Source organism: Camelina sativa, chromosome 1, assembly GCF_000633955.1.
Source record: "Camelina sativa cultivar DH55 chromosome 1, Cs, whole genome shotgun sequence".
In the NCBI taxonomy this organism is placed as follows: Eukaryota; Viridiplantae; Streptophyta; class Magnoliopsida; order Brassicales; family Brassicaceae; genus Camelina; species Camelina sativa.
The window spans coordinates 9,451,331-9,474,160 of NC_025685.1; the positions used below are offsets into that span (position 1 = coordinate 9,451,331).

Consider the following 22,830-nt stretch of genomic DNA (forward strand, 5'->3'; position numbering starts at 1 on the left):
ATTTTTCAGGTTGTTAAACGTAGTCAGAGGAAGAACCTTAGAAAATCCCCACATGGTTTTGATTGCGCTGAATCGCCATACATCAGTATCTACACGTACCGTAACACACCACATTTATAGACATATAAATAGATAATATAGATATATCTTACTAGAACTAGAGAGAAAAATGACATATTTAATTAAATTATCTAGTGAAATTACTTATATTAACCTTGGAACGTAAAGTACTTCTTCTGTTTCTTGTTGAAGATGTAAAATCTGAGATCTGCATGAACCTCTTCACGTGGAGAAGTGAGAGTTGAGTTGTCTAAGACGACGTATAGCGAAATGTAACCTGTACCGTTATCATTCTTATTCCCCTTTGGGTACACGACAAGCGTCCTGTTTCAGTTTGGTTTTTAGATTATCGATCGATCAGAATGATTCAGTAACAAACAATATACATAATAGAGTGGCATGAACAAAAGATGGTAACACCAAGGTCCTACGTTTTGTGGACTAGTCACAATTTTTTTTTATTAATTTTAAATTCTGGATCTATAAAGAAAATGAAACTTTAAGAAAAAGAAATAAAAAATTGGTACATATAGGTAACCAAAAAAAAAAAGTTTGCCCAAAAAAAAAAATATATAGGTAACCAAAAAAAGTTAAAAAAAACAAATGGTGCGTACCAATTGTATCTACCGACCCTAAAAGGACGAGATTGATAACTGTCGGTGTAAATAGACTTCATGAGTGTGTTGAAAGACTCAAACTTGAGAGAATAAGACGATGGAGGACGTTCTCTCAGACCCTTCACCGTGCTCGATAATGAGACCTTACTATCACGTGATGAAATCTGAGTGGGGATAAGTTTCTGAGAATCATTCTCCAACTGGTTTGGGACTGGCGGTCCTGCAAAAGAAGAGGTGATGAAAAGACAAGAGAAGAGAGAAACAACACATAAGGTTTCTTTGTAGTAACTCTTCATGATCATGTCAAAGATGTGTGTGAATGAAGTTTAGAGAGACAGTGTGAGACTTAATCATGATAATGGTACATGTGTACATGTATATATAGGAGGGGAGATGGTTAATTAGATGCTTTAGGGAAAGGAAAAAATTAGTGAGATTGCATGATAATGATATTTTTTCGTCTAGTGTACAAGTTGGTAAATTAATATCTACAGATTTGGTTTGATCATGCGTTTACTTATTATCATAATTGACTTTTTGAGTCTATATCGAAAATTTAGTTTGTACTCATTTGAATGTTTGCTGGAATAATGGATACAAATTAAAGTATATACTAGATCAAATTTCTTACTAAATTACCAATTCTTGGACTATAAGTCTACAATCTCATTAGATCCACTTTTAATAGCTTTATGGCGAATTCATTAAGAAATAATCTTGCATAATCAGCATCGAACTCAATTTCGAAACTTGTAGCAGTGAAGCAATACTTCTATAACTAGTTTAGTTAGCTGCTTTTAAACTTGCGAAATCATATTCTCTACAGAAAAATGGTATCTCAGTAAGTCATAGATCCATCATCCATAGAGTCATAGTCTCATAGATATTTATGAAAACTAAAAGATAAGTATCCTAAATATGGTATCCCTGTAACTCAGTTCAATTATAGAAAAATCAGTTTCATTATATATAAGATGCCGCAAAAAAATGTCAAAGAAAATTATTTAATTTAGTTCCACTGCCAGATCTAGTTAAACTCACGTGTTCCCTCTCTTCTCTCTCCGCATCTAAAGTTGATATTTGAGAAAAGTCGTTGCCATTGTAATCACGATCGTGCCTAAAATAAATAGAGCCTTGGTTATCTCATTCCCGGCCTAAAGGACTTTTGCATCTAATGTGTGTTGGGTTGTCAATGCCAAAACCTCATGCTCATGAGCAGCCAAACCACTTTCACGATAGTCGATATGGTGGCAAATTTAAAAGTGGCACTGGTTTAGCAAACATGAGCATCCAGGTTTTAGATTTAAGAGTATACTAGTGGTAACAAGTAATTAATAACGCTGATCAGGAATATACAAGTGAATCCAAGTGGTCATGCCTCGGGAGAAGGAAAAGCTTTGTCGATTTATCTTAACCTTAATGCAAATGAGAAATTCAGACCCTATGAGAAGATATATGTTCGAGGCTTCGAGTTCTTAACCAACGTAATCTTAATAACGTCGAGAGACAACGTAAGCAAAGGATATACGTTCCTTGATGTGTACACACATATACAATCTCATTGAGATGCTAATGTGATGTTTTTGTCTTTTTGGCAGTGGACAATTGGTTGGGGTTATACCATGAGTTTATCTTCTTATCTGATCTCAGAGATCATCAAAGGGTTTCGTTGTGAAAGATGTGTTGATGGTTCAAGTCGAAATGGAAGCCATTTCCTCAACCAAGTAATTCCCTAATTAGATTTTCTCCTAGACAAACTTTGAACCTCCCATGTTTTTGTTTTGTTATCCATCCTGATCCACCCAATCATAAAGAATCTATGTTTTCGTTTCAAATCATATTGTGTTTACATCAATTATCATCTCTTCTTGAAAGCACCAAGGACTAATCCGAAGTTTGGTTACAATTCTTTTTCTCAAAAACTTCAAGATCAGTTAGCACAGATACTCACAGTTTAAGTTAATAGCCTGATCCATGCAAAGATTCTAATTTAATTGATAATAAAACGACTCACTTTGCTGTAACCTAAACTGGAAAGTACGTGAAATCATCATAGTTTTTACTTACTACCTTAGATGAAGAGTGCCCCAAAATGTGTGTGTGATATGGCCACACCCACTATGTAATTATGCCTACCTTAAAATTGAATTTCAGTGCTATATGGCATCCACCCATCTCACACCTTTGTCCACTTCCTCCTCTGTTTCATCCTCCGATCCTTCTCACCGAACAAGAAAAGCCACCACCGCCACCAAAACCCTCCCCATCCCAATATATATACAAATTAATGTCCATAAAATTAGGAGAGAGAGATAAAATTGACAACACATGTAGGATGGAATTTGGCAAAGTTGGAATATGATACGTATGAGGCAAGACATCCGCCAATCCTGTTTCAATATCGCAGAAGGCTCAAGGCCCAAGAAGGATCCAACAAAGAAGGAAGGATCTAGATGGTGTGAGGTGTCTTGTTGTCTAGGAGGATCGGATTAAGAGTGTCACCAGGGTTAAGAATAAAGTAACTCTAGTTAAGGAGTGAGTCACTAAGCTAGCTGGCATGACCACTGTATCAAGTTGTAACGGCTACTAGGGCTAATAAGACAAAGTAGTATAAAGGAGAGGGGAAGAGAGAGGAGAGGATTATCTAGATTCTGGATCTTGTTGTAAGGGGGAGGGAGAGAATCCATAAGTTCTCTCAAATCTTGTATTCCAATATCTCTATAATAAAGAAGTCTTTTCATTACAATTTGTTCTTACAAGTTTGAGGCACTAATCCTTATCAAATTGGTATCAGAGCCGTCAATCTTGGGAGACCATTCACAACATGACGAAGAAAATGGAGGAACTTGAGAAAGCTGTCGAGCACCTGCAACATGATGTTAAAAAAATAGCGGACTTGGAAACTGAGGTTAAGGAGATGAGGAAGCAGATGGAGAAGTTAGATGTCGTGGAGAAACAGTTGGGAAAGCTGGACGCGTTGGAGATGATACAAAAGCGTTTGTTTGGAGAAGAACGACGTTCGTGGGTAACCGAAGGAGATACGCAACCATCTGACTTTCCTGCTGCCACCACAGACGTGGCTCACCGTCTGTTCACACCCACACCCGACTTGCAAGAGGCCAAGAGCGATGTGCCAGAAAAGAACGATCCTTTGACACGGAAGATTGAGATTCCTCTGTTTGATGGAGAACATGCGGAGGTATGGGTGCAGCGAGTCGAACAGTATTTTGAAATGGAGGAGTTCTCTGAAGCCGAGAAACTCAGAGCAGTACGGATGTGCTTCGATGGGGAAGCACTAACCTGGTATCGTTGGGAGCGTGATCGGAGTCCCTTTGCAAGCTGGGACCAGATGAAAGAAAGGGTTATGGAAAACTTTTTCCTAACCCACGATCTCATGGCAGGAGAGAGGTTATTATTGCTGAGACAGAACGAGTCCACCGGACAATACTGTAAGGACTTCATCGCGTTAGCCTCTAACGCACCGGAGGTAACGGAGAAGGTGCTAGAACTGGCGTTTATGGTGGGTCTCAAACCCAAAATCAGAGCAGGAGTAAAGATGTTCGAGCCAAGGAGTTTGAAGAAGATGATGAGTCTCTCCAGAAAGGTAGAAGACTGGTTGGGGGAGTCACCAGAGGGCTCAATGAACGGCGGCGAAGGGATTCTGGTTAGGTCGGGTGGTGACAAAGTATCCACGCGTGGCAGTCAACACTCGAATGGGAGTTAACAGTTTGGAGGAGGGGTAATTTCGTCCAATCAGAAACCCACTAATCCTCCTGAAAAAACAAACGTTGTCGTCTCGCCAAGGGGAAAACTCAAAACCTAGTCAACCCAAAATCAGCGAAGGTCAACGATTTCCCTACCGACGGCTGACGGATTCAGAGGCCAACGAAAGGAGAGCCAAGGGACTCTGTTTCCGATGTGACGAACGCTTACGCAGGTCACCGGTGTAGAATGAAGGAGCTTCAAGTAATGGTGGTGAGCGAAGAGGTTTGAGATGGAGAATTCTTCTACGATGTAGAGGAAGAGGCATTCGACGCGGTGACCGGTGAAGCGGCTGAATGCGCATTGCTATCGTTACGTTCAGCTGTCGGCATCTCGTCGCCCAGAACCATGAAGTTACGGGGGCTAATCCAGAGAAAAAGGGTAACAGTCCTCATCGACAGCGGAGCTACCCATAACTTCGTGTCGAGCCGTGTGGTCCACCGCTTGGGAATCAGACCACAGGGCACTCAAGAATATGGCGTGAAGATGGGAACAGGCATCGTAGTCCATGGCACCGGGGTCTATCAAAAAATTAAACTGGAAGTTCCGGGCTACAACCTAGTCACAAGCTTTTTGCCACTGGAGTTAGGAGGTGTCAATGTGATTTAGGGATGCAGTGGTTGATAACACTGGGAGATACATGGATCAATTGGAGGGAGCAGGTGATGACATTTTGGGTAAGAGGAAGACCAGTGACTTTACGAGGAGATCCTACCTTATCCAACTCGGCCATATCTATCAAAGCACTATGGAGGATACTCAAACAAGAAGGAGAAGGATTGATGGTAGAGTACAACGGTATACAAAAAGAAGACAGAGAGGAACTTGTGAAATGTTCCAGTGAGTTCAGTGATATCCTAAAGGAGTTTGGTGCAGTGTTCGAAGAATTCCAAGGATTGCCACCGTCGAGAGGCAAAGAACATTCCATCAAACTGAAACCAGACGCTGAACCCGTGAACGTGCGACCATTTAGATATCCGCATGCTCAGAAAGAGGAGATTGAGAAACAGATCTCTAACATGCTTACTGCAGGGATCATCAGGGAAAGTGAGAGTCCATTCTCTAGTCCTATGCTGCTAGTGAAGAAGAAAGATGGGAGTTGGAGGTTCTGCGTGGATTCTAGGGCACTCAACATGGCTACAATACTAGATAGCTACCCTATATCCATGATTGATCAACTGCTAGATGATCTACAAGGGGCTCTTATCTTCTCCAAGTTAGATTTGACGTCAGGGTACCATCAAATACTGGTCAAAGCAGAGGATGTGCACAAGACATCCTTTCGTTCTCATGATGGGCACTATGAGTTTCTCGTCATGCCATTTGGACTGACAAATGCTCCTGCCACAATCCAATCCTTGATGAACAACGTATTCAGACCCTTCCTACGTAAGTTTGTGTTAGTTTTCTTTGACGACATACTTATCTATAGCAAGTCAGTTCAGGAACACAAAGAGCACCTCACAACAACATTGCAGGGCTTGCAACAACACAAACTCTTTGCCAACAGGAAGAAGTGCCAATTTGGTAGCCCTCAGATTGAGTACTTAGGACACATCATATCAGCAGAGGGAGTAGCAGCTGATCCCAAAAAAATCAGGGCAATGACAGAATGGGAGGAACCGAGTAACATCAAGGCTTTAAGAGGCTTCCTAGGGCTAACAGGCTATTACCACAAGTTTGTGCTAGGTTATAGAGACATCGCCAGACCCTTGACAGAGATGCTTAAAAAAGACAAGTTCGCTTGGTCAGATAACGCGAAAGATGCATTCTACAAACTCAAGGCGGCAATGGTCATGGTTCCAGTATTGGTGTTACACGACTTTGGAGAAGTGTTCATGGTAGAATAAGACGCCTCAGGAGTAGGACTGGGGGCAATGTTAATGCAGAAGGATAGGCCGTTGGCATACTATAGCCACTCCCTAACTGATAGACAACGCCTCAAGTCCGTATATGAGAGGGAGCTAATGGCAATAGTCTTTGCAATCCAAAAAATTGAGGCATTATCTACTTGGTAGGAATTTTGTGGTGCGGACGGATCAGAAAAGCCTCAAGTTCTTGTTGGAGCAGAGAGAAATCAACATGGACTATCAAAGGTGGCTTACTAAGCTGTTGGGATTCGATTTAGACATTCAGTACAAACCAGGGCTGGAAAACAAGGCAGCTGACGCCTTGTCTTGCAAGGAGATAGTCCCGACACTCTTTGCCCTCTCGATCCCGGCAGCAATTCAGTTGGAGGAGATTTGCTCGGAAGTAGACAAGGATGCGGAACTACAAGTGATTATTCGAGACCTTGCTAGGTATGCTAAGTCTCATCCAGATTTTTCAGTGGTAAATGGAAGATTGATCCGACAAGGTAGACTAGTCATTCCCAATACGTCTACAGTCATTGGAGTGATTCTAAAGGAATTTCACGATGGTAAGTTGGGGGGACATGGTGGAGTACTAAAGACGCAGAAGCGAATTGGGGACCTGTTCTTTTGGCAGGGAATGATGCAGGACATCAGGCAGTATGTGGCGGCTTGCTTGGTTTGTCAAAGGTACAAATATTCTACTTTGGCCCCGGGAGGGTTGCTCCAACCGCTTCCTATACCAGAAAAGATATGGGAGGACTTATCGATGGATTTTGTGGAAGGACTACCAAAGTCAGGAGGCAATAACGCCATTTTGGTGGTGGTGGATCGCCTGTCTAAGTATGCTCATTTCTTAAGGCTGAAACACCTTTTCACAGCAGCAGACGTGGCAAATCTGTTTGTCCAGGAGATCATCAAACTGCACGGTTTCCCTCGGTCTATTGTCTCTGATAGAGATAAAATATTTACTAGCGAGTTCTGGAAGGAGCTGTTTAAACTGGCAGGTACCAATCTCTGTTTTAGCACAGCATACCATCCCCAGTCAAATGGGCAAACAGAGGTGACAAACCGGAGCCTAGAGACCTACCTGAGATGTTTTGCAGGAGATCAGCCGCGCACATGGTCCAAATACTTAGCCTGGGCGGAGTATTGCTACAATACCTCCTTCCACTCGACTATCGGCACCACTCCCTTTCACGCAGTATATGGCAGGGAGCCTCCTCCAGTGATTAAGTACGAGAGTGGTTCTACAGCTAATGCTGACTTGGAGAAACAGATGCAGGAAAGAGGTGCTGTGATCGCAGCAATTAAGGTTCAATTACACAAGGCTCAGCAACGAATGAAGAAGAGGGCTGATGAGCACATGAAGGAGGTAGAATTTGAGGTAGGAGATCAAGTCTACTTGAAGATGAGACCCTACAGACGTCGTTTGTTAGCCAGGAAAGTCAACGAAAAATTGGCTGCTCGCTACTACGGTCCCTATCTAGTTGAGGCAAGGGTTGGTAAGGTGGCTTATCAGCTTAAGCTACCCGACGAAGCAAAAATACATCCCACTTTTCATGTGTCCCAGCTGAAGCGTGCAATAGGAGAGTCACCAGCCTCAACCTCAATTCCTGTTCAGTTGACTGAGGAGGGATTCCTTCATGCGGAACCCGAAGCAGTTGTAGGTACCAGAAAAAGAATCTGATCACTGGACAAGCAGAGGTACTCATCAAATGGAAGGGACTACCAGAATTTGAAAGTTTATGGGAATGGGTCTCTACCATGAAATGGAAGTTTCCGAAGTTCAACCTTGAGGACAAGGTTGATATTGAAGGAGAGGGTAATGATACGTATGATGCAAGACATCTGCCAATCCTGTTTCAATATCGCAGAAGGCTCAAGGCCCAAGAAGGATCCAACAAAGAAGGAAGGATCTAGATGGTGTGAGGTGTCCTGTTGTCTAGGAGGATCAGATTAAGAGTGTCACCAGGGTTAAGAATAAAGTAACTCTAGTTAAGGAGTGAGTCACTAAACTAGCTGGCATGACCACTGTATCAGGTTGTAATGGCTACTAGGGCTAATAAGACAAAGTAGTATAAAGGAGAGGGGAAGAGAGAGGAGAAGATTATCTAGATTCTGGATCTTGTTGTAAGGGGGAGGGAGAGAATCCATAAGTTCTCTCAAATCTTGTATTTCGATATCTCTATAATAAAGAAGTCTTTTCGTTACAATTTGTTCTTACAAGTTTGAGGCACTAATCCTTATCAGAATAAAAAAGGATCAATACATTTTTATATTTTCTGATCAGCTAATACTGTGTAACTAAAATCGAAACCAAAATAATGGTAACTGACTGGTCTTGTTCACAGGACATTGCAAACGAAAAACAAAAGTAAACGAATGAAAAGAAGATGCAAGAAAGAAAATAAGCTATTATTGATTAATCAATAGAGGGAGTCTTCTTCTTTTTGTTTGTTGGTTGGCCTCCGCATCTTCTTCTCTTTCTTTTTTTGAATCCTGCAATTTGGTTGATTTGCACTAAACTTGGAACATAAGAGCTACAACACACAAGTAGGCAATCCGCAACGTTGAGAGGTCCTCCTTGTATGTGAGGCATAGCTTCTCCAAGATGCACTTTTTTAACGTTGCCACTCTCTCCAATGATGTAAGCTGCGTCCTCGTAGCGGGTCATATAAGATTTGTCATAGCGAATAACCACGGCGACTTTCTTCTCCTCGTCAATGAAGAAACTGCCAAGGTCATAGGGAAAATTAAAATCATAACCACAGTGTGGTTCCGTATCAACTTTTAAGAAAGAGTTCCATGACACTGCATTGGGCTCAATCATAGTTGTAACCCAAATCTCCACCTCTGTACTATCATGGCACTGATGTAACGCCGCTAGTTTCTCGTCTCTAAGAGAAGAGAGAGCTCCAACATCGTGAAGATAGTGCTCAAACGGCAGAGGAAGAAACTTTCCAAAGCTCTCCGTCGTAAAATCAAAACATAGTAAACAGTCTTGCTGATGATCTTGATACTCACCACCCTCTTCGTATATTTTCTTGGCAAAAAAGTAAGTGTCTCCTTTCAAAGATACGCAGCATCGATAAAACTCTATCTCCCAAATGGGAGTGATATCAAGAACCCTCCATGAATTAGAGCTCAAATCATAGATTTCGTACTCAAGAATTAGTTGGTCGACAGAACTGTCGTAACAATCTAAAAACCTCAAGATTTTGTGTTTACGGTTATTGTCGTATCCGATAGCATAGCTGTCTGCTCTGTGGTAAGCGTTCAAGGGTTGGATCCACCTGGTTTGACCCAAATAAGGGTTCCAAACCACGAGCCTAGCGTTGTCCTCTTTGGTCACGCATAACAATAACCCGTCGCAATGAAAAACTTTAGATACCTTGACTTGATTAAGTAGATTATTACCTATCTCCTTTATAGATGTATCCACGAGTTCTATTTTGTTGAAAGTTCCATGGAGATCAAACCTTAGTGAACAAAGCTTAAAATTCTTCATCATGAACCCCATGCACAAACTGATGTTTTGCTTCCGCTTTACATAGAATTCTTTCTTTGGATAAAGCGTTCCATCCTTTGCAAGTTGATCTCACTGCTCGGAGACATGTTATCGGAATCTTAAAGAGTATCTCCTCTACCAAATCCTTCGGAAGATTAGAGATCGTCGTCATTGTAAGAAATCGGCTAGTGTTTTCTAAGCTTCAGAAATTGGCCTAATCTTTTTATATATTTCTAAGCTTCAGAAAAGGAAACTTTTTTTTTTTCCCTTTTCTATCATAATTCTGGTTAATTTAAATTATTTGTTCACTACTAAATAAATATGTGGTTTTTTTTTTTTAGTTATTTCCATTTATTTTATCCTTTTTAAATGGAAAATCATTGCTACTAAATTAGTTGAAATACTCCAGAGAAAAAAAAACACAATCGACAAGTTGAGATGCTCTTCTCACAATCCCCTATATATTAAAAGAGAAGTATTTTTGAAGAAAAGCTGACGTGTCGTCGCCAGAACGTTTTGTACCCAATTTATTATTTGCCCTTAATATTCTATAAGATTACATAAAACTGCCATTGCTATTCAATTTATTTATATACACAATATTTTGTTCCTATAAATTCTAAAATTGGTAAATATTATTCAAATATTAATAAATATTATCCCCTACATGTTTCGAAATTATTTTAAAAACTATGTATTATAATATAATAAATATTATAACATGAGATGTAAAAAATATATATTTAAATCATTTTCAAAAAAATAAATAATATTATTTCTTATTGTTTACAATTTGTTGACCAAAAAAAAATTTGAAACTAATTTTGAATTATAGATATTGGAAAATCTTTAAAAAACAATATGACGGCATCTTAAATTTATTTTAAACTATAAAATATTTAAACTTTTGCAAATCCTAATTTTCAGTTTTCCATATAGAAAATTTCTGATATATAATACAAACATATATTAAATATTCTTTAATTTCAAAACTAACATATTAAAAAATATATAAAATCTTATATATATTTTAATATTATTACTTAAATATTTCGAGAGACGAGTTTTTATAGATAAAAAATATTATACCCCTTTTGGAGTATGCCTATCAGGACGGGTTTGATCCGCTTAAGAATTTAGGTCATTCATTTCGAGAAGTTTTAATTTTTTTGTTAGTTTTTATCCGTTTCAAAATTTACAAGTTTTATACAATTCTGATTAATCACTAATTCGGTAAACATTAGATTCGGGTATGTTGTTTTGTGAGTCTTAATTTTATGCTGAAACATTTATTATTTCAAAAATCAAAAACTGAATAAAACCAAACTAATATAAGTTTGAACTGTAAATGATTTAACAAATAATAATATCTATAAATGTAACTCTAAGTGTACATAATATATTATAAACTTTATACTAAACATAGTTTTTGAAATCAGTCATGCAGGTACGTGCGGGTCCGTACCTAGTAACGTAGTATTACTTATGACTATGTCGTCCATATGTCAGGCTATGGAATTATGGATTTGTACCATAGAATTGTTAAGAACTTTCCATGCAGATGGAGACTGACTCTTCCCTTTCCATTATGTTCATTCTTCTAACTTTGCCTAAGAAAAGAAAAAAAATATATTTGAACCCTCTCTATCATTCTAGTTAATTTCAATTATTCATTCACTACTATGTAAATAATAATCCATCCTCTAGTTTGTAAAAATTCATTTCAAAATTTATTGAAAAACAATTCTTGAGCATTTAAGCTCTACTCGTCTTTTCCGATATGGAGTTCTCACTAAATTAAATATTATCATTGTTCCTCAACGCATAAAGGGTTTCTAACTCAATGAATATCAAGTCAACAGCTCATCATGAAGGTCCAACCAAAACAAAAACAACACTAAACCACTTATTCTTGATTAGGGGCTTTTAGGTGTTGCAACCAGCCCAATGGTTGATAATAGATAATTCGCAACATTTTATTTGTAGTGCAGGAAAATGAGAAAATAGGTGAAAAATGGGTTTTTGTTAAGATAAGCCTCTAAGCCATTGCGTCTCTTATTTGTTGTTGACATCTTCTGAACCAAATAAACCCTTCATTGAGATTTGATGGTGTTTCTAGAGTGTTGCAATACATTCGATCTCAATCTTGGCGTTTAGAGGCAAAGCTGCCACTTGATATGTCGATCGTGCAGGAGAAGGAGCTGGGAAGTCTGCAACAGGGATAAAAACGTTCAAAAATGACTCCACAAGTAGTTATGCATCTCAAACGAAGTAGGAACAATAAACAAACTTGTTAAAGAACTCACATTTGGCATATATCTCATTTACTTTCTTGAAGTCACCCAAATCAGCCAGCCTGTGAGAGAAAATCAAAAGAGTTACCGTTTTTGGTTTTTAATTATGTTCAGAATTCATATGGGATAGTCGGAAAAAAAACAAGATCCCTTACATGATTGTTGTCTTCACCACCGAGGAATAATTAGCACCACCAGCTTTCAGTATCTCTCCCATGTTTTTGAGTAGCTTTGATATTCCATACAATAATAGAAGCAAGCAGACATAATCAGGAAGGACAAACAGAGAGACTCAATCAGGAAGATAATTTGAAGACTTAACACCAAATCAAGAAGTCCAAAAGTAAAACTCAATAGTTTTAAAGACTTTTATTCATGTGTCCTGAAAGTAGATATTCCAATCAACTCAGTTTGCATAAGGCAGAATAATTGTTATCCAACATAGCATTCAAGATATCCTAAAAATCTCCTTGACACCAAAACAGAGATACAAGTAACCAAAAACAACCAATCTTGCAAAAAAGACCATAATAATGACAAGTTTGAGAGAGCTATTTTCACCTGCTCAGTCTGATCTTCAACGCTGTCTGAAACAAACTTTCCAGTCTATACACACAGACAAAACAAAAGAGAAAAATCTTGCAACCTTAGAACACAGAGAAGCTGAGAAGGAATAAACAAAACACGGTGATTTGTGACATTGTACTATCTTATAACTGACCTCAGGTACGAGTCCAAGAACACCAGAAACGAAAACAAGATTATTGGCTTTAATAGCCTGAGAGTATGGTCCTAAAGCAGCTGGTGCTTTATCTGTAGTCACAACTTCCTTCTTAGCTGCACACACACACACAACATCATCGCATTTCTTTAGTTAAACAATTCAATTCAATACCGAAGATGAAAAGAACTAAGACCCCAAGACTAGCAAACAGATGCATTGAGGATAACCAAAATCAAACTCAACTTTTTTTGAACCGGACATTGATAAAAATCAAAACTTTAGGAAAAAGCCAAAATTTAGGGAAAAGAATCAAAATCGGAGAGAGGGTTACCAGAAGAAGCAGAGACACTGAGGGAAGCGAAAGGAGGAGACTTGGAAGACATTCTGAAGAGAGAAACACCAGCGAATGTTGCGCAGCCAACACCAGCAGCGACCAATGGGGTACGAGTGGAGCGAAGTGCGGTGGAGAGGTCGAGTGATGGTGAGTTTATGGATTTGAAGACTGCCCAAGTCATCTCACTCTCTCCAGCGCCGGCAACAAGTAAAAAAGCAAAATTACCACGAGGGTTACAGAGAGAGAGAGAGAGAATGGTAGGTGAAGAAGATGATGAAGAGTGAACTCGATGCGATTGGATTTTTTTTAATAAGCTAAATCAAATGGACCACGAGGATTTTTTAAAGCAGATGATTCTCGTGTGTTTCTTTCTTCTCTTCGAAACGTTTTTTGTATTTTCCGACTTTACCCTTAGTTAGGTACATTGAGTTTTTGGACACATTGGGTCACGAGAGATCGATCGGTGACCACATCTCTCTAGCTTTCTTCCTACTTCTCCTTCTTCCCAATCCTATGCATCCAATTATAAATAATGGAGGTTAGAAAATATGATGATGAAGTACAATCACATTTTCGTAACTAGATTAATTAATTACTAGATGGTTTCGTTATTGTATTATACTTTAATTACCTGTAAGCAAATAGGACAACTTGATTTTGTTTGATGATTTGAATGGTTGTAAAACATCGGGATATTCTGAATGGAGCTCTTTGATAATCCCTTTCTTTCTTGATCGAAATCGTAGAAGTCCGAACTTTCCATGTAACCTGTGTCAAATGCTATTATCTGCGAGAAGAAAAAAAAAATGTTTGTTCATTAATATTACCAGAATTAAATTTCCGACATTGGATTTCTTAAAGGTGGTTTGCTAGGAGTCCTGGCTGGATTTATCATAACATCATATTATATCCAGATAATTAGTTAGAATACTACCATCATCCTTAGTTTTGTTTTTTTTTATCACATGACCACTCCCATTTTTTAGCTATTTACATATATATAGATAGAGTCACAATCACCTTGGCCAAAGGTTGATCACTATGTAGCAGCGGTCCAAAGAGTTGGACGGCGGTGATAAATCCAGCCAGGACTCCTAGCAAACCACCTTTAAGAAATCCAATGTCGGTGGTGTGACCTTCAATGGCTCCTACAATGGAGGCTACCACAACACTAGCTACATCCAAAGTTAATGACATTTAGTGATCCTATAAGATTGTTATACAGAAGAATTTGGATGAAAATAAAGCAATGTGATATGTTAAATACTGCATAACAAAAACAAAGCATCTTTTTGTAGGAATTTGGTTGAACTACGTATTGTTGAAAAAAAAAACAATACAGTATTTGTGAAAGAATTAGAATTTAAGGGTAGAGTAGAGAATCAATAAATGACATAAGTTATTGAATTCAGTTAAGGTAGGCATAATTACGTAGTGGGTGTGGCCATATCACACACATTATAGACCCCACCATCTTACATGCATATGTATAAACTTTCACACATTATTTTTTTATTAAACTCGAATTTTATTGAATCAAATGTCAAATAGGTCGTCTCCTCTACCTAGACAACAAGTCATTCAGGTAAAAGAAAAAGCTAACATGATGGAACAGAAGATCCCCACATCTGATTCTTATGGTAAGTAAAAGTTGTTTGACATAACGCTCTAGACTTCTTGAGAAGACGAATATTCAAGAATTTTCTCTTAGTTTAACTATCTTCAATTCTTTTTATCACACACTCATATATAGGGTGAATACATATAAAAGAGATGGGTACATCTCAATGGCGTATATATATACAACACCTATAAAATGATGTCTCAGGTTTCTTCTTAAAAATACGTTAGATTTGCAAGCATTTATGGAATTAAAAAAGGAACAAATAGCATCAAATCAAGATAATTTGTAAATTTACCCGAAGCAAGAATGAAGATGAATGAACCCAACAAAACTCGCTTTATCGTTCTTGACAATATGAAGATCACGCCAAGAATCCAAAAAGAAACACCGTATGTGAATTTCAGAAGAATCATCTTAGCAATGCCCATGGAGAACTTTGAAATTTTTATTGATTTTATATTTATGGGATATTTTGTATTAGTGTTTTTATGGGGTGAGAGTTGAACTGGAGAGTGGTGTGTAGTTTGACAAAAAACAGGAATTTATATAAAAGAAAATACTAAGAGAGAAAGAAGGAGTTGCATTTATGAAGCTGAACTACCCACACCCCTAATCTACATTGCATTGAGCGACTCTATTGGCGCAATGCATGAACTTGCGCCCACAGAAGAATATCTAAATGTTTTATAAAATATATTTAAAGAAACAAGAAAATTAAATGGAGAAATTAATGCAGCTTTGAAATATGAATGGGGAAGGCATGGGATAAGCTTGAGATATACTGAAATGAATCCCATTTAAATTCCACTATGATCGGAATGAGTTGTTTATTGCCATTTGCCACTACTATAGTAGTTTAGTCATTAGTGGTAGCAGTCCTAGTTTTTACAAACTTTCAATCTTGGATTCTTTAATGTGTGAGACTACAATGTATAAAAAAAATGCAAGTTTCGTAATTACCCAATATGTTTTTAAAAATTGTCAGTGTTATCAATGAGTTTGGATAGACTAATTTTTACTGCATCTCCTAGATTTATGTTTCATACCTTTTATTTTTTTTTTTATTTTTTTTTTAAAAATTCGATTTTGTTTATGTTTTTGGGGCAAACAATTGTTATATATATGCGTGCATCTCAAGCCAGAGGCCGAAGAAAGAGATATGTAGTGAACTTCACGGAGGAAAAGGAGAGTTTTTTATAAGGTTACATCGATCCTCGTTGAACGAGAAATATGTTCAAACTTCCAAAGGATTTGTCGGATCTTCCAAGGGATTTGGCGGAGGAGGTGCTCTCTAAGGTGGTTCCGGTGACATCTCTGAGAAGAGTCCGATCTACTTGCAAAAAGTGGAACACTTTGACCAGACGTAGGAGCTTTAAAAAGAAGCACCTCGGTGGTCAAGCCAAACTAGCAGCAAATAAAAGAGAGTTTATGGTGGTCGTGATGATGGATTTTAGGGTTTATTTGAATGATGCATAGAACGTCAAGGTACACTTATTTGCCACGACGCTTCAGGTCAAAACGTCAAGGTACGTCAAGTCTTTCACTGCGACGGTTTACTTTATGCATCCTGAAAGACAACCCTAGGCTCGTGGTTTTTAACCCGTATTGTGGGCAACCCCGATGGATCGAAGCCACATATAGTTATCACAGATTGGATAGATATTCGTATGCTTTCAGATACAATAGCAGCACCAAATCCCACAAAATCTTGAGTTTTGTTATGGTTGATGATGACGGACCCGAAGTTGTTGAGTTCAAAATCTACGACTTTAACTCTTGTGATTCTTCATGGAGGGTTCTTGATGTCACTCGACGAGACTTGGTCTCTCCTAGACTTATGTTTCATATAGGCTGACCCACTAAAAAGATAGGCTTGTGTGGTATGAATTATAGGAAGACAAGCTAAATAAGTTTCTCGTTAGGCTTAGATCTTCTTCTATTTTGACTATATGAGCACTTCTAGAGATGGACTAGTTTATTCACTGGATTTTTTTTCAGCACAGAAAGAAAAATGTAAATAGCAAAAATGATCATCAGTGACAGCCATCAAATATCCATTACGTACGCCGAAAAATCAATCTTACCACTATGTTATTTAAGCAGCAGCCACTATATTACAAATTTATAATTATGNTTTTTTTTTAAAAAAAAAAAAAAAAAAAAAAAAAAAAAAAAAAAAAAAAAAATCTCTGAACATAAACGTCTAAAAACTAGTACTGTATTGAATATTGAAAATTTCTCAAAGAAAAAGAATATATACATGCTAAATAGTGTTCAACTGCTTATTATTGTTAACTGTCGTATAGCTTGTGTGTACTTATCATGTCGACGACAAGTCAAAGATGTCACACACACGGCATAATAACCAGCAAACAGCTTCAAATCCCGAACTACAGTATACGCAAAAGTGCCAAATCAAGGCAAACCATCAATTCTGTTTTTTTTTCTTGTAGCTGCTCAAGCTCAACATGTTTCAAGTATCATGAAAATTTGGTTACAAATATATATATATATATATATTTGGGTCATTGTTCGTATAAAAAGAGTCTAATGGACGTATGAGTTTGACTGGGTGTTTTTTTTGGATAATAAAGTCGTACTTTTCAACATCGTTTACTCAGATAAAGCCGTCCTCTTATATATAGGAGGAACCCACCACCACTAGTTGTTGTTCATCGATCATCTACTAATTAATTTCATAATCATTTCATGCTTCTCATGTTACATTCTTCTTCAACTCTTTTGAATATTATTATGTTAATGATCATTTGTTTGTTTTCAAACACATCTGGCGAACATTACTTCGCTTGATGCAATTAAGGTATATTATCTGATTGAGGTGATGCTTCCACGTCTTTATATTATAATAATGGTCTCCTCCAATTTTTATTTTAAAAATCCTAACTTTCAATTTCTTGAATCATCTCCAAAATTTGGGTTCTTATTACAAAAGTTGCGATCTTTCCTCTCTGGGTCGTCTCAGTTGGAGCTAGTTTAGCTAAAGTTCCGATCTTTCTTCTCCGGGTCGTCGGAATTTGAGCTTTTAAAAGTCATGGGCAATTGTTTTGCCAAGAACAATGGATTGATGAAGCCGCAGCAAAATGTGCATACCAATAGATCAGTTGACGTAGGAGTGACCAACCAAGATCCGCCGTCGTATACTCCACAGGCGAGAACCACCACTCAGCAGCCGGAGAAACCTGGTTCCGGGAATAGTCAACCACCACCGTGGAGAACGGCGGCTGCAGCACCGGGACCAAGTCCCAAGACCACAAAGAGCAATTCTATTCTAGAGAACGCTTTCGAAGATGTGAAGCTGTTCTACACATTGGGTAAAGAGCTAGGTCGAGGGCAGTTTGGGGTAACGTATCTTTGCACTGAGAACTCGACGGGGAAGAAGTACGCTTGCAAATCGATCTCGAAGAAGAAGCTTGTGACGAAAGCTGATAAGGATGATATGAGGAGAGAGATTCAGATAATGCAGCATTTGAGTGGCCAGCCTAATATTGTGGAGTTTAAAGGAGCTTATGAGGATGAGAAAGCTGTGAATCTGGTTATGGAGCTTTGTGCAGGTGGTGAATTGTTTGATAGAATCATAGCTAAGGGACATTACAGTGAGAGAGCTGCTGCTTCTGTCTGTAGACAGATTGTGAATGTTGTCAAGATTTGTCATTTCATGGGTGTGTTGCATAGAGACTTGAAGCCTGAGAATTTCTTGCTTTCTAGCAAAGATGAGAAGGCTTTGATCAAGGCTACTGATTTCGGCCTGTCTGTCTTCATTGAAGAGGGTAAAATAATCAAACCTTTCTTTCCTGAGTTTTGGTTTAGTGGTTGAGTTGAATTATCATCATCATCATCATATGGGGCTTTAGTACATTTTGATGAAGTTGTGTGTGTCTAGAACATAGATGAGTCATGCATTAAAGGTTTTTGTTATATTACTTGTGTGTCTTGGTTCTGTGAATTGCATAAAGATTAGCCAACAGTTGTTTCATTTGTTGAGATAACTCTTTGGTAGAATTTGATGTTTCTTACTGTTTATCATTTGGTTGTTTCTACTTCTTCTTTACAGGAAAAGTATATAGAGATATTGTTGGCAGTGCATACTATGTTGCTCCTGAAGTCTTACGTCGTAGATACGGGAAAGAAGTTGATATCTGGAGTGCTGGAATCATATTATACATTCTACTCAGTGGTGTGCCCCCATTTTGGGCTGGTAATGCCATATTCTCCCTCTTTCTCTTTCTTGCTCTGCCTTTTTGATTTATATGTTGCTGACACTGTGACACATAAACATGGTTGATATGCAGAAACCGAGAAAGGTATATTTGATGCTATATTGGAAGGCCATATCGACTTTGAGAGCCAACCATGGCCGTCAATCTCCAACAGTGCCAAGGATTTGGTGCGTAGAATGTTGACTGCGGATCCAAAACGGCGGATTTCTGCCGCTGATGTTCTTCGTAAGTAACTCACATAACCTTTTGAAGACATTTTACAGAGCCGAAAACACAATGCGGGATTCAGGAAGTTTCCATTATTGGTTCCTTTTTGATCCCGAGACTTGCTCTACTGTTTTGTGCAGAGCATCCATGGCTTAGAGAAGGTGGAGAAGCATCAGACAAGCCAATTGACAGTGCTGTTCTCTCAAGGATGAAACAATTTAGAGCAATGAATAAGCTAAAGAAACTTGCTTTAAAGGTGAAGTCAAGATTTTTCAAATATACAAATGTGCAATGTGTTTCTGTGGTACAATTTGGTGGCCCTTTTTTCGTTATGCTCATGATGAGATTTTATAGGTCATAGCGGAGAATATTAACACGGAAGAAATCCAAGGATTGAAGGCAATGTTTGCTAACATAGACACAGACAACAGTGGCACAATCACATATGAAGAACTGAAAGAAGGACTAGCCAAACTGGGATCAAAACTCACAGAGGCAGAAGTGAAGCAGCTCATGGATGCTGTAAGTTGGTCAAAAAGATTTTTTCACCCATTTTGTTCCTGTACTTTAAGAACTCAGATTCCCGGAATTTGTGCTTAGGCTGATGTTGATGGGAATGGATCAATCGACTACATCGAGTTTATCACTGCAACTATGCATAGACACAGGCTTGAAAGTAATGAGAATCTCTACAAAGCCTTCCAGCATTTTGACAAAGACAGCAGCGGGTAAGCAACTCTGTTTCTTCTTGTTTTTTGTTGTTCTTCACCAATATATAAGCAAGATGGTGAGCCTTTTTTTGGGATCATAATGTGCACACAGATACATTACAATCGATGAACTGGAAGCCGCATTGAAGGAATATGGAATGGGGGATGATGCAACAATCAAAGAGGTTCTCTCAGATGTTGACTCGGATAATGTAAGTTGAAATAATAATCTCCTCTTTATCTTCTTCGTCTTTCAAGGAAACTAGACTTTGACCATAATGTGTTGCTCCTATTGCAGGATGGTAGAATCAACCATGAAGAGTTTTGCGCCATGATGAGAAGTGGAAATCCACAACAACAACAACCGCGGCTGTTCTAGTGGATTTTGCTCCTGGAAGTCTTTTTGTTTGTATCTAATCCAGAAAGTCAGGAGCTGAACTAATGTTTTGTTCAGACAAAAACCACATAAAGAGGAAGATACTCAAAACTCTGATTGCTTGTGTTTTGTATTTTTTTTTCCACTTCTGTTTTGTCCTTTGTGTTATGTGCTAAGGCTGTTGTGATATGAGAGAAAGAGAGGTGTCATTTTTAATGTTACGATTTTGATTCTTCCTGTGTTAACAATTTACCTCAGATCCTCTACGCTGTACATTCCATCAATGTCAAAAAGACTATATTGCACGTAAAGCAGAGCAGTATTTATCTCCCTACATTAACACATTACAGAGGTACAAGTATCTTTGGGCAAATGGCTTAGCTCGACTCCAAATTTCCCCTTTGTGGGATAAAGATAGACTAGTGAACCCAAACCTGTAGGTTCAAATCAAAAGTGATTAACCGTGTAGACCTTTGCATCATAAGATTTAAGTTATTCAGTTGGATAGTATTAGCTACCAATAGCATTATTCAGAGAAAAAACAAAAGCCAAACCAGCAAGAAAAACCAAACCAAAACACAATATATATATAATCATATGCCTGAAACAAGACATAGCCTCTTGTCCTAAATTGTCACCATATAAGAAGATTAAAAAATCTTGTTTGAATGAACCAGCGGTGGTTAGAGAGTATTTTGGTTCAAGGTAAATGTGCTATATAATTTTACAAATGATACAACACCATTAGACAAGAAGCTATGTGGTAATGCATTAGAGATAATGTGATTTTCTCAAGGCTGTAATCATGTGGTAAGCGGCGGAGCTTTCTGCTTTCTTGATCTTGGATTGTTCATCTCCCTTCATGTATAATGTATTTTCTTCTGTTGGGATCTTAATCTTAGCTGAGCAAACAAATCTCTTTCCTTTTACCGAGCTTCTCTCTTCCTCAACGCTGAAAAGAGTTAAAAACACAGTAACAAAATGTTTTAAAACTATGGATTACCAAATGTGTTCTTCTTCCTGAGATTATTAAAGACTATAAACTACTCAAAGCTCAAATCAATTTGGTTTTGGAACATGGTCGTTGTTAAGCAAGCAAGTCTTACTACAAATGTAAGTGAGTGTAATCTTCCATAATATAGGAGTAAGATTAATACCTGTAGATCGGTTTAGGCCACTTTTTCTTTAAGCAAATCTCATTCAACTTTGTTTTCGCATGTTTAAACTCAATTTGTACACTATCCTCATCAATAACCATCTCAACGGGAAGTACTTCTGACAACTGGCGTAACGCTTCCTTACCAGCGATCAGCCTTGCGATATCTTTATTCTCAGCTCTCCCAGAAGCCAAAAATTTATCATCAAGATATATATCAGCAATACTGTTATTGCCATCTTTCGAGTTCTTAATGTCGATTCGCTTCTTATGTTTGTGACATAACATAAAAAGCATAGACACAGGTTGAGGTTGCTTCTGCAAATCGTCAAGTGTTACTATTGGTTCCAAAAGACCCCTAAAGATCTGCAAATAGACAATATGCAACCTTTTAAACTTTAAGAAACGAAGACAAGACACAAGAAGAAGGAGACACAGACCACCCAGAGCCTTTGTAGATCAAAATTGATATCAACATAAACAGCTCCAGCTAGAGACTCCAAAAGGTCAGCAAGAACTTTTGGGGCCTTGACTAACCCACCATGTGCCACTGAAAAGTCATCTTCTTTCCCCACCGCATCTGAGAACTCTTTAACCTATCAAACGACACCAAAAACGCACACAACTTGGTGAGAATATCACAAGAACATGTTCTCTCAATCTCAAGATAGTCTAAATTGTTTTAGTACAAGGATCACTCTGTTCCAACCCTAAGGCTCTCAAAGTCAAAGGGTTCTTTTATAAGGGTTACCTTTTCATCTAAGGAAGGAGCATTGCGTCGGAGAAATCGATAGAGACCATGATTAAGAGCGACACGAGCGAGTTTCTCAGTACTAACATTAGCTGCTCTCAACAGAGACAACTCGTGTGGCTCAAGGCTAGGGTACGTTAAGTATAAGTAATTCGAGATAGCTAGACCAATAGCACTATCGCCTACGAACTCAAGCCGCTCGTAAGAAGGATGGTCCGTACAAGAGGTGTGAGTAAGCGCTTCCTTGAGAAGACTCTTGTTCCTGAATTTATAGTTGAGAATCTTCTCCACTGCTTCCATAGACTCCATCTCCGGCGAAACAGGAACGCTTGGTGGTGGTACGGATGGGGAAAGAGCATTATTGTAGAAACGGTGGGTATCGAGTGAAGGTGGCGTAGACGATGATGATGGTGGAAGTGGATTAGATAAGTTACAGGGAGTGATCGCCGGGAAATTGTACTCCGGTGAGAAAAAGTGATCCATGGGAGAGGAGAGAATCTAAAAGCGACACAACACAACAGTGATGATGATGGGATGATGAGTCTTCTTCTCTGTTTTTTTTATTATTCTTTTTTTTTTCATTGACTAAAATATAGTCTTCAGGTTCAGGACAAAT

The 22,830-nt window shown here is 38.3% G+C and overlaps 5 protein-coding genes and 1 pseudogene across 5 annotated transcripts; 1 reads left to right on the forward strand and 5 right to left on the reverse strand.

Moving 5' to 3' along the window:
* LOC109125086 (BTB/POZ and MATH domain-containing protein 6-like) lies at positions 10 to 1,015 on the reverse strand (the record flags this gene model as incomplete). The annotated part of the gene is made up of 3 exons (XM_019246940.1): positions 675 to 1,015; positions 215 to 384; positions 10 to 89 (listed from the first exon to the last, which is right to left on the reverse strand). Coding segments are annotated over exons 1-3 (555 nt in total), but the record flags the coding sequence as incomplete, so codon positions are not given.
* LOC104705864 lies at positions 8,529 to 9,972 on the reverse strand (annotated as a pseudogene).
* LOC104785350 (reactive Intermediate Deaminase A, chloroplastic) lies at positions 11,628 to 13,435 on the reverse strand. The gene is made up of 6 exons (XM_010510548.1): positions 13,150 to 13,435; positions 12,816 to 12,931; positions 12,656 to 12,700; positions 12,250 to 12,323; positions 12,107 to 12,156; positions 11,628 to 12,010 (listed from the first exon to the last, which is right to left on the reverse strand). The coding sequence occupies exons 1-6, from the start codon at positions 13,331 to 13,333 to the stop codon at positions 11,916 to 11,918; spliced, it is 564 nt and encodes a 187-aa protein (XP_010508850.1). The 5' UTR covers positions 13,334 to 13,435; the 3' UTR covers positions 11,628 to 11,915.
* LOC104785359 (NEP1-interacting protein-like 2) lies at positions 13,543 to 15,363 on the reverse strand. The gene is made up of 4 exons (XM_010510560.1): positions 15,072 to 15,363; positions 14,173 to 14,327; positions 13,784 to 13,939; positions 13,543 to 13,663 (listed from the first exon to the last, which is right to left on the reverse strand). The coding sequence occupies exons 1-4, from the start codon at positions 15,202 to 15,204 to the stop codon at positions 13,568 to 13,570; spliced, it is 540 nt and encodes a 179-aa protein (XP_010508862.1). The 5' UTR covers positions 15,205 to 15,363; the 3' UTR covers positions 13,543 to 13,567.
* On the forward strand, positions 17,450 to 20,568 carry LOC104785368 (calcium-dependent protein kinase 9). Its single transcript, XM_010510569.2, has 8 exons — positions 17,450 to 18,564; positions 18,849 to 18,992; positions 19,087 to 19,239; positions 19,362 to 19,477; positions 19,576 to 19,743; positions 19,822 to 19,949; positions 20,044 to 20,143; positions 20,230 to 20,568. The coding sequence occupies exons 1-8, from the start codon at positions 17,829 to 17,831 to the stop codon at positions 20,308 to 20,310; spliced, it is 1,626 nt and encodes a 541-aa protein (XP_010508871.1). The 5' UTR covers positions 17,450 to 17,828; the 3' UTR covers positions 20,311 to 20,568.
* On the reverse strand, positions 20,869 to 22,792 carry LOC104785381 (ribonuclease 3-like protein 2). The gene is made up of 4 exons (XM_010510588.1): positions 22,215 to 22,792; positions 21,904 to 22,059; positions 21,465 to 21,829; positions 20,869 to 21,259 (listed from the first exon to the last, which is right to left on the reverse strand). Exons 1-4 carry the CDS (start codon positions 22,695 to 22,697, stop codon positions 21,079 to 21,081), a joined length of 1,185 nt encoding a protein of 394 aa, XP_010508890.1. The 5' UTR covers positions 22,698 to 22,792; the 3' UTR covers positions 20,869 to 21,078.

Bases quoted from the DNA above. Each gene is read 5' to 3' on its own strand.
- LOC104785359 (XM_010510560.1), bottom strand. From the start codon at position 15,204: ATGGGCATTGCTAAGATGATTCTTCTGAAATTCACATACGGTGTTTCT. The intron at 14,328-15,071 runs GTAAATTTACAA...CTTTGGATGTAG, and splicing joins CATCTTCATTCTTGCTTCGG to CTAGTGTTGTGGTAGCCTCC. The intron at 13,940-14,172 runs GTGATTGTGACT...TTCTTCTCGCAG, and splicing joins GTGATCAACCTTTGGCCAAG to ATAATAGCATTTGACACAGG.
- LOC104785381 (XM_010510588.1), bottom strand. From the start codon at position 22,697: ATGGATCACTTTTTCTCACCGGAGTACAATTTCCCGGCGATCACTCCC. The intron at 22,060-22,214 runs GTAACCCTTATA...GTCGTTTGATAG, and splicing joins CTCCTTCCTTAGATGAAAAG to GTTAAAGAGTTCTCAGATGC. The intron at 21,260-21,464 runs GTATTAATCTTA...AACTCTTTTCAG, and splicing joins TGGCCTAAACCGATCTACAG to CGTTGAGGAAGAGAGAAGCT.
- LOC104785368 (XM_010510569.2), top strand. From the start codon at position 17,829: ATGGGCAATTGTTTTGCCAAGAACAATGGATTGATGAAGCCGCAGCAA. The intron at 18,565-18,848 runs GTAAAATAATCA...TCTTCTTTACAG, and splicing joins GTCTGTCTTCATTGAAGAGG to GAAAAGTATATAGAGATATT. The intron at 20,144-20,229 runs GTAAGTTGAAAT...CTCCTATTGCAG, and splicing joins CAGATGTTGACTCGGATAAT to GATGGTAGAATCAACCATGA.
- LOC104785350 (XM_010510548.1), bottom strand. From the start codon at position 13,333: ATGACTTGGGCAGTCTTCAAATCCATAAACTCACCATCACTCGACCTC. The intron at 12,701-12,815 runs GTCAGTTATAAG...CTGTGTGTATAG, and splicing joins TTCTTGGACTCGTACCTGAG to ACTGGAAAGTTTGTTTCAGA. The intron at 12,157-12,249 runs GTAAGGGATCTT...TTTCTCTCACAG, and splicing joins GTGGTGAAGACAACAATCAT to GCTGGCTGATTTGGGTGACT.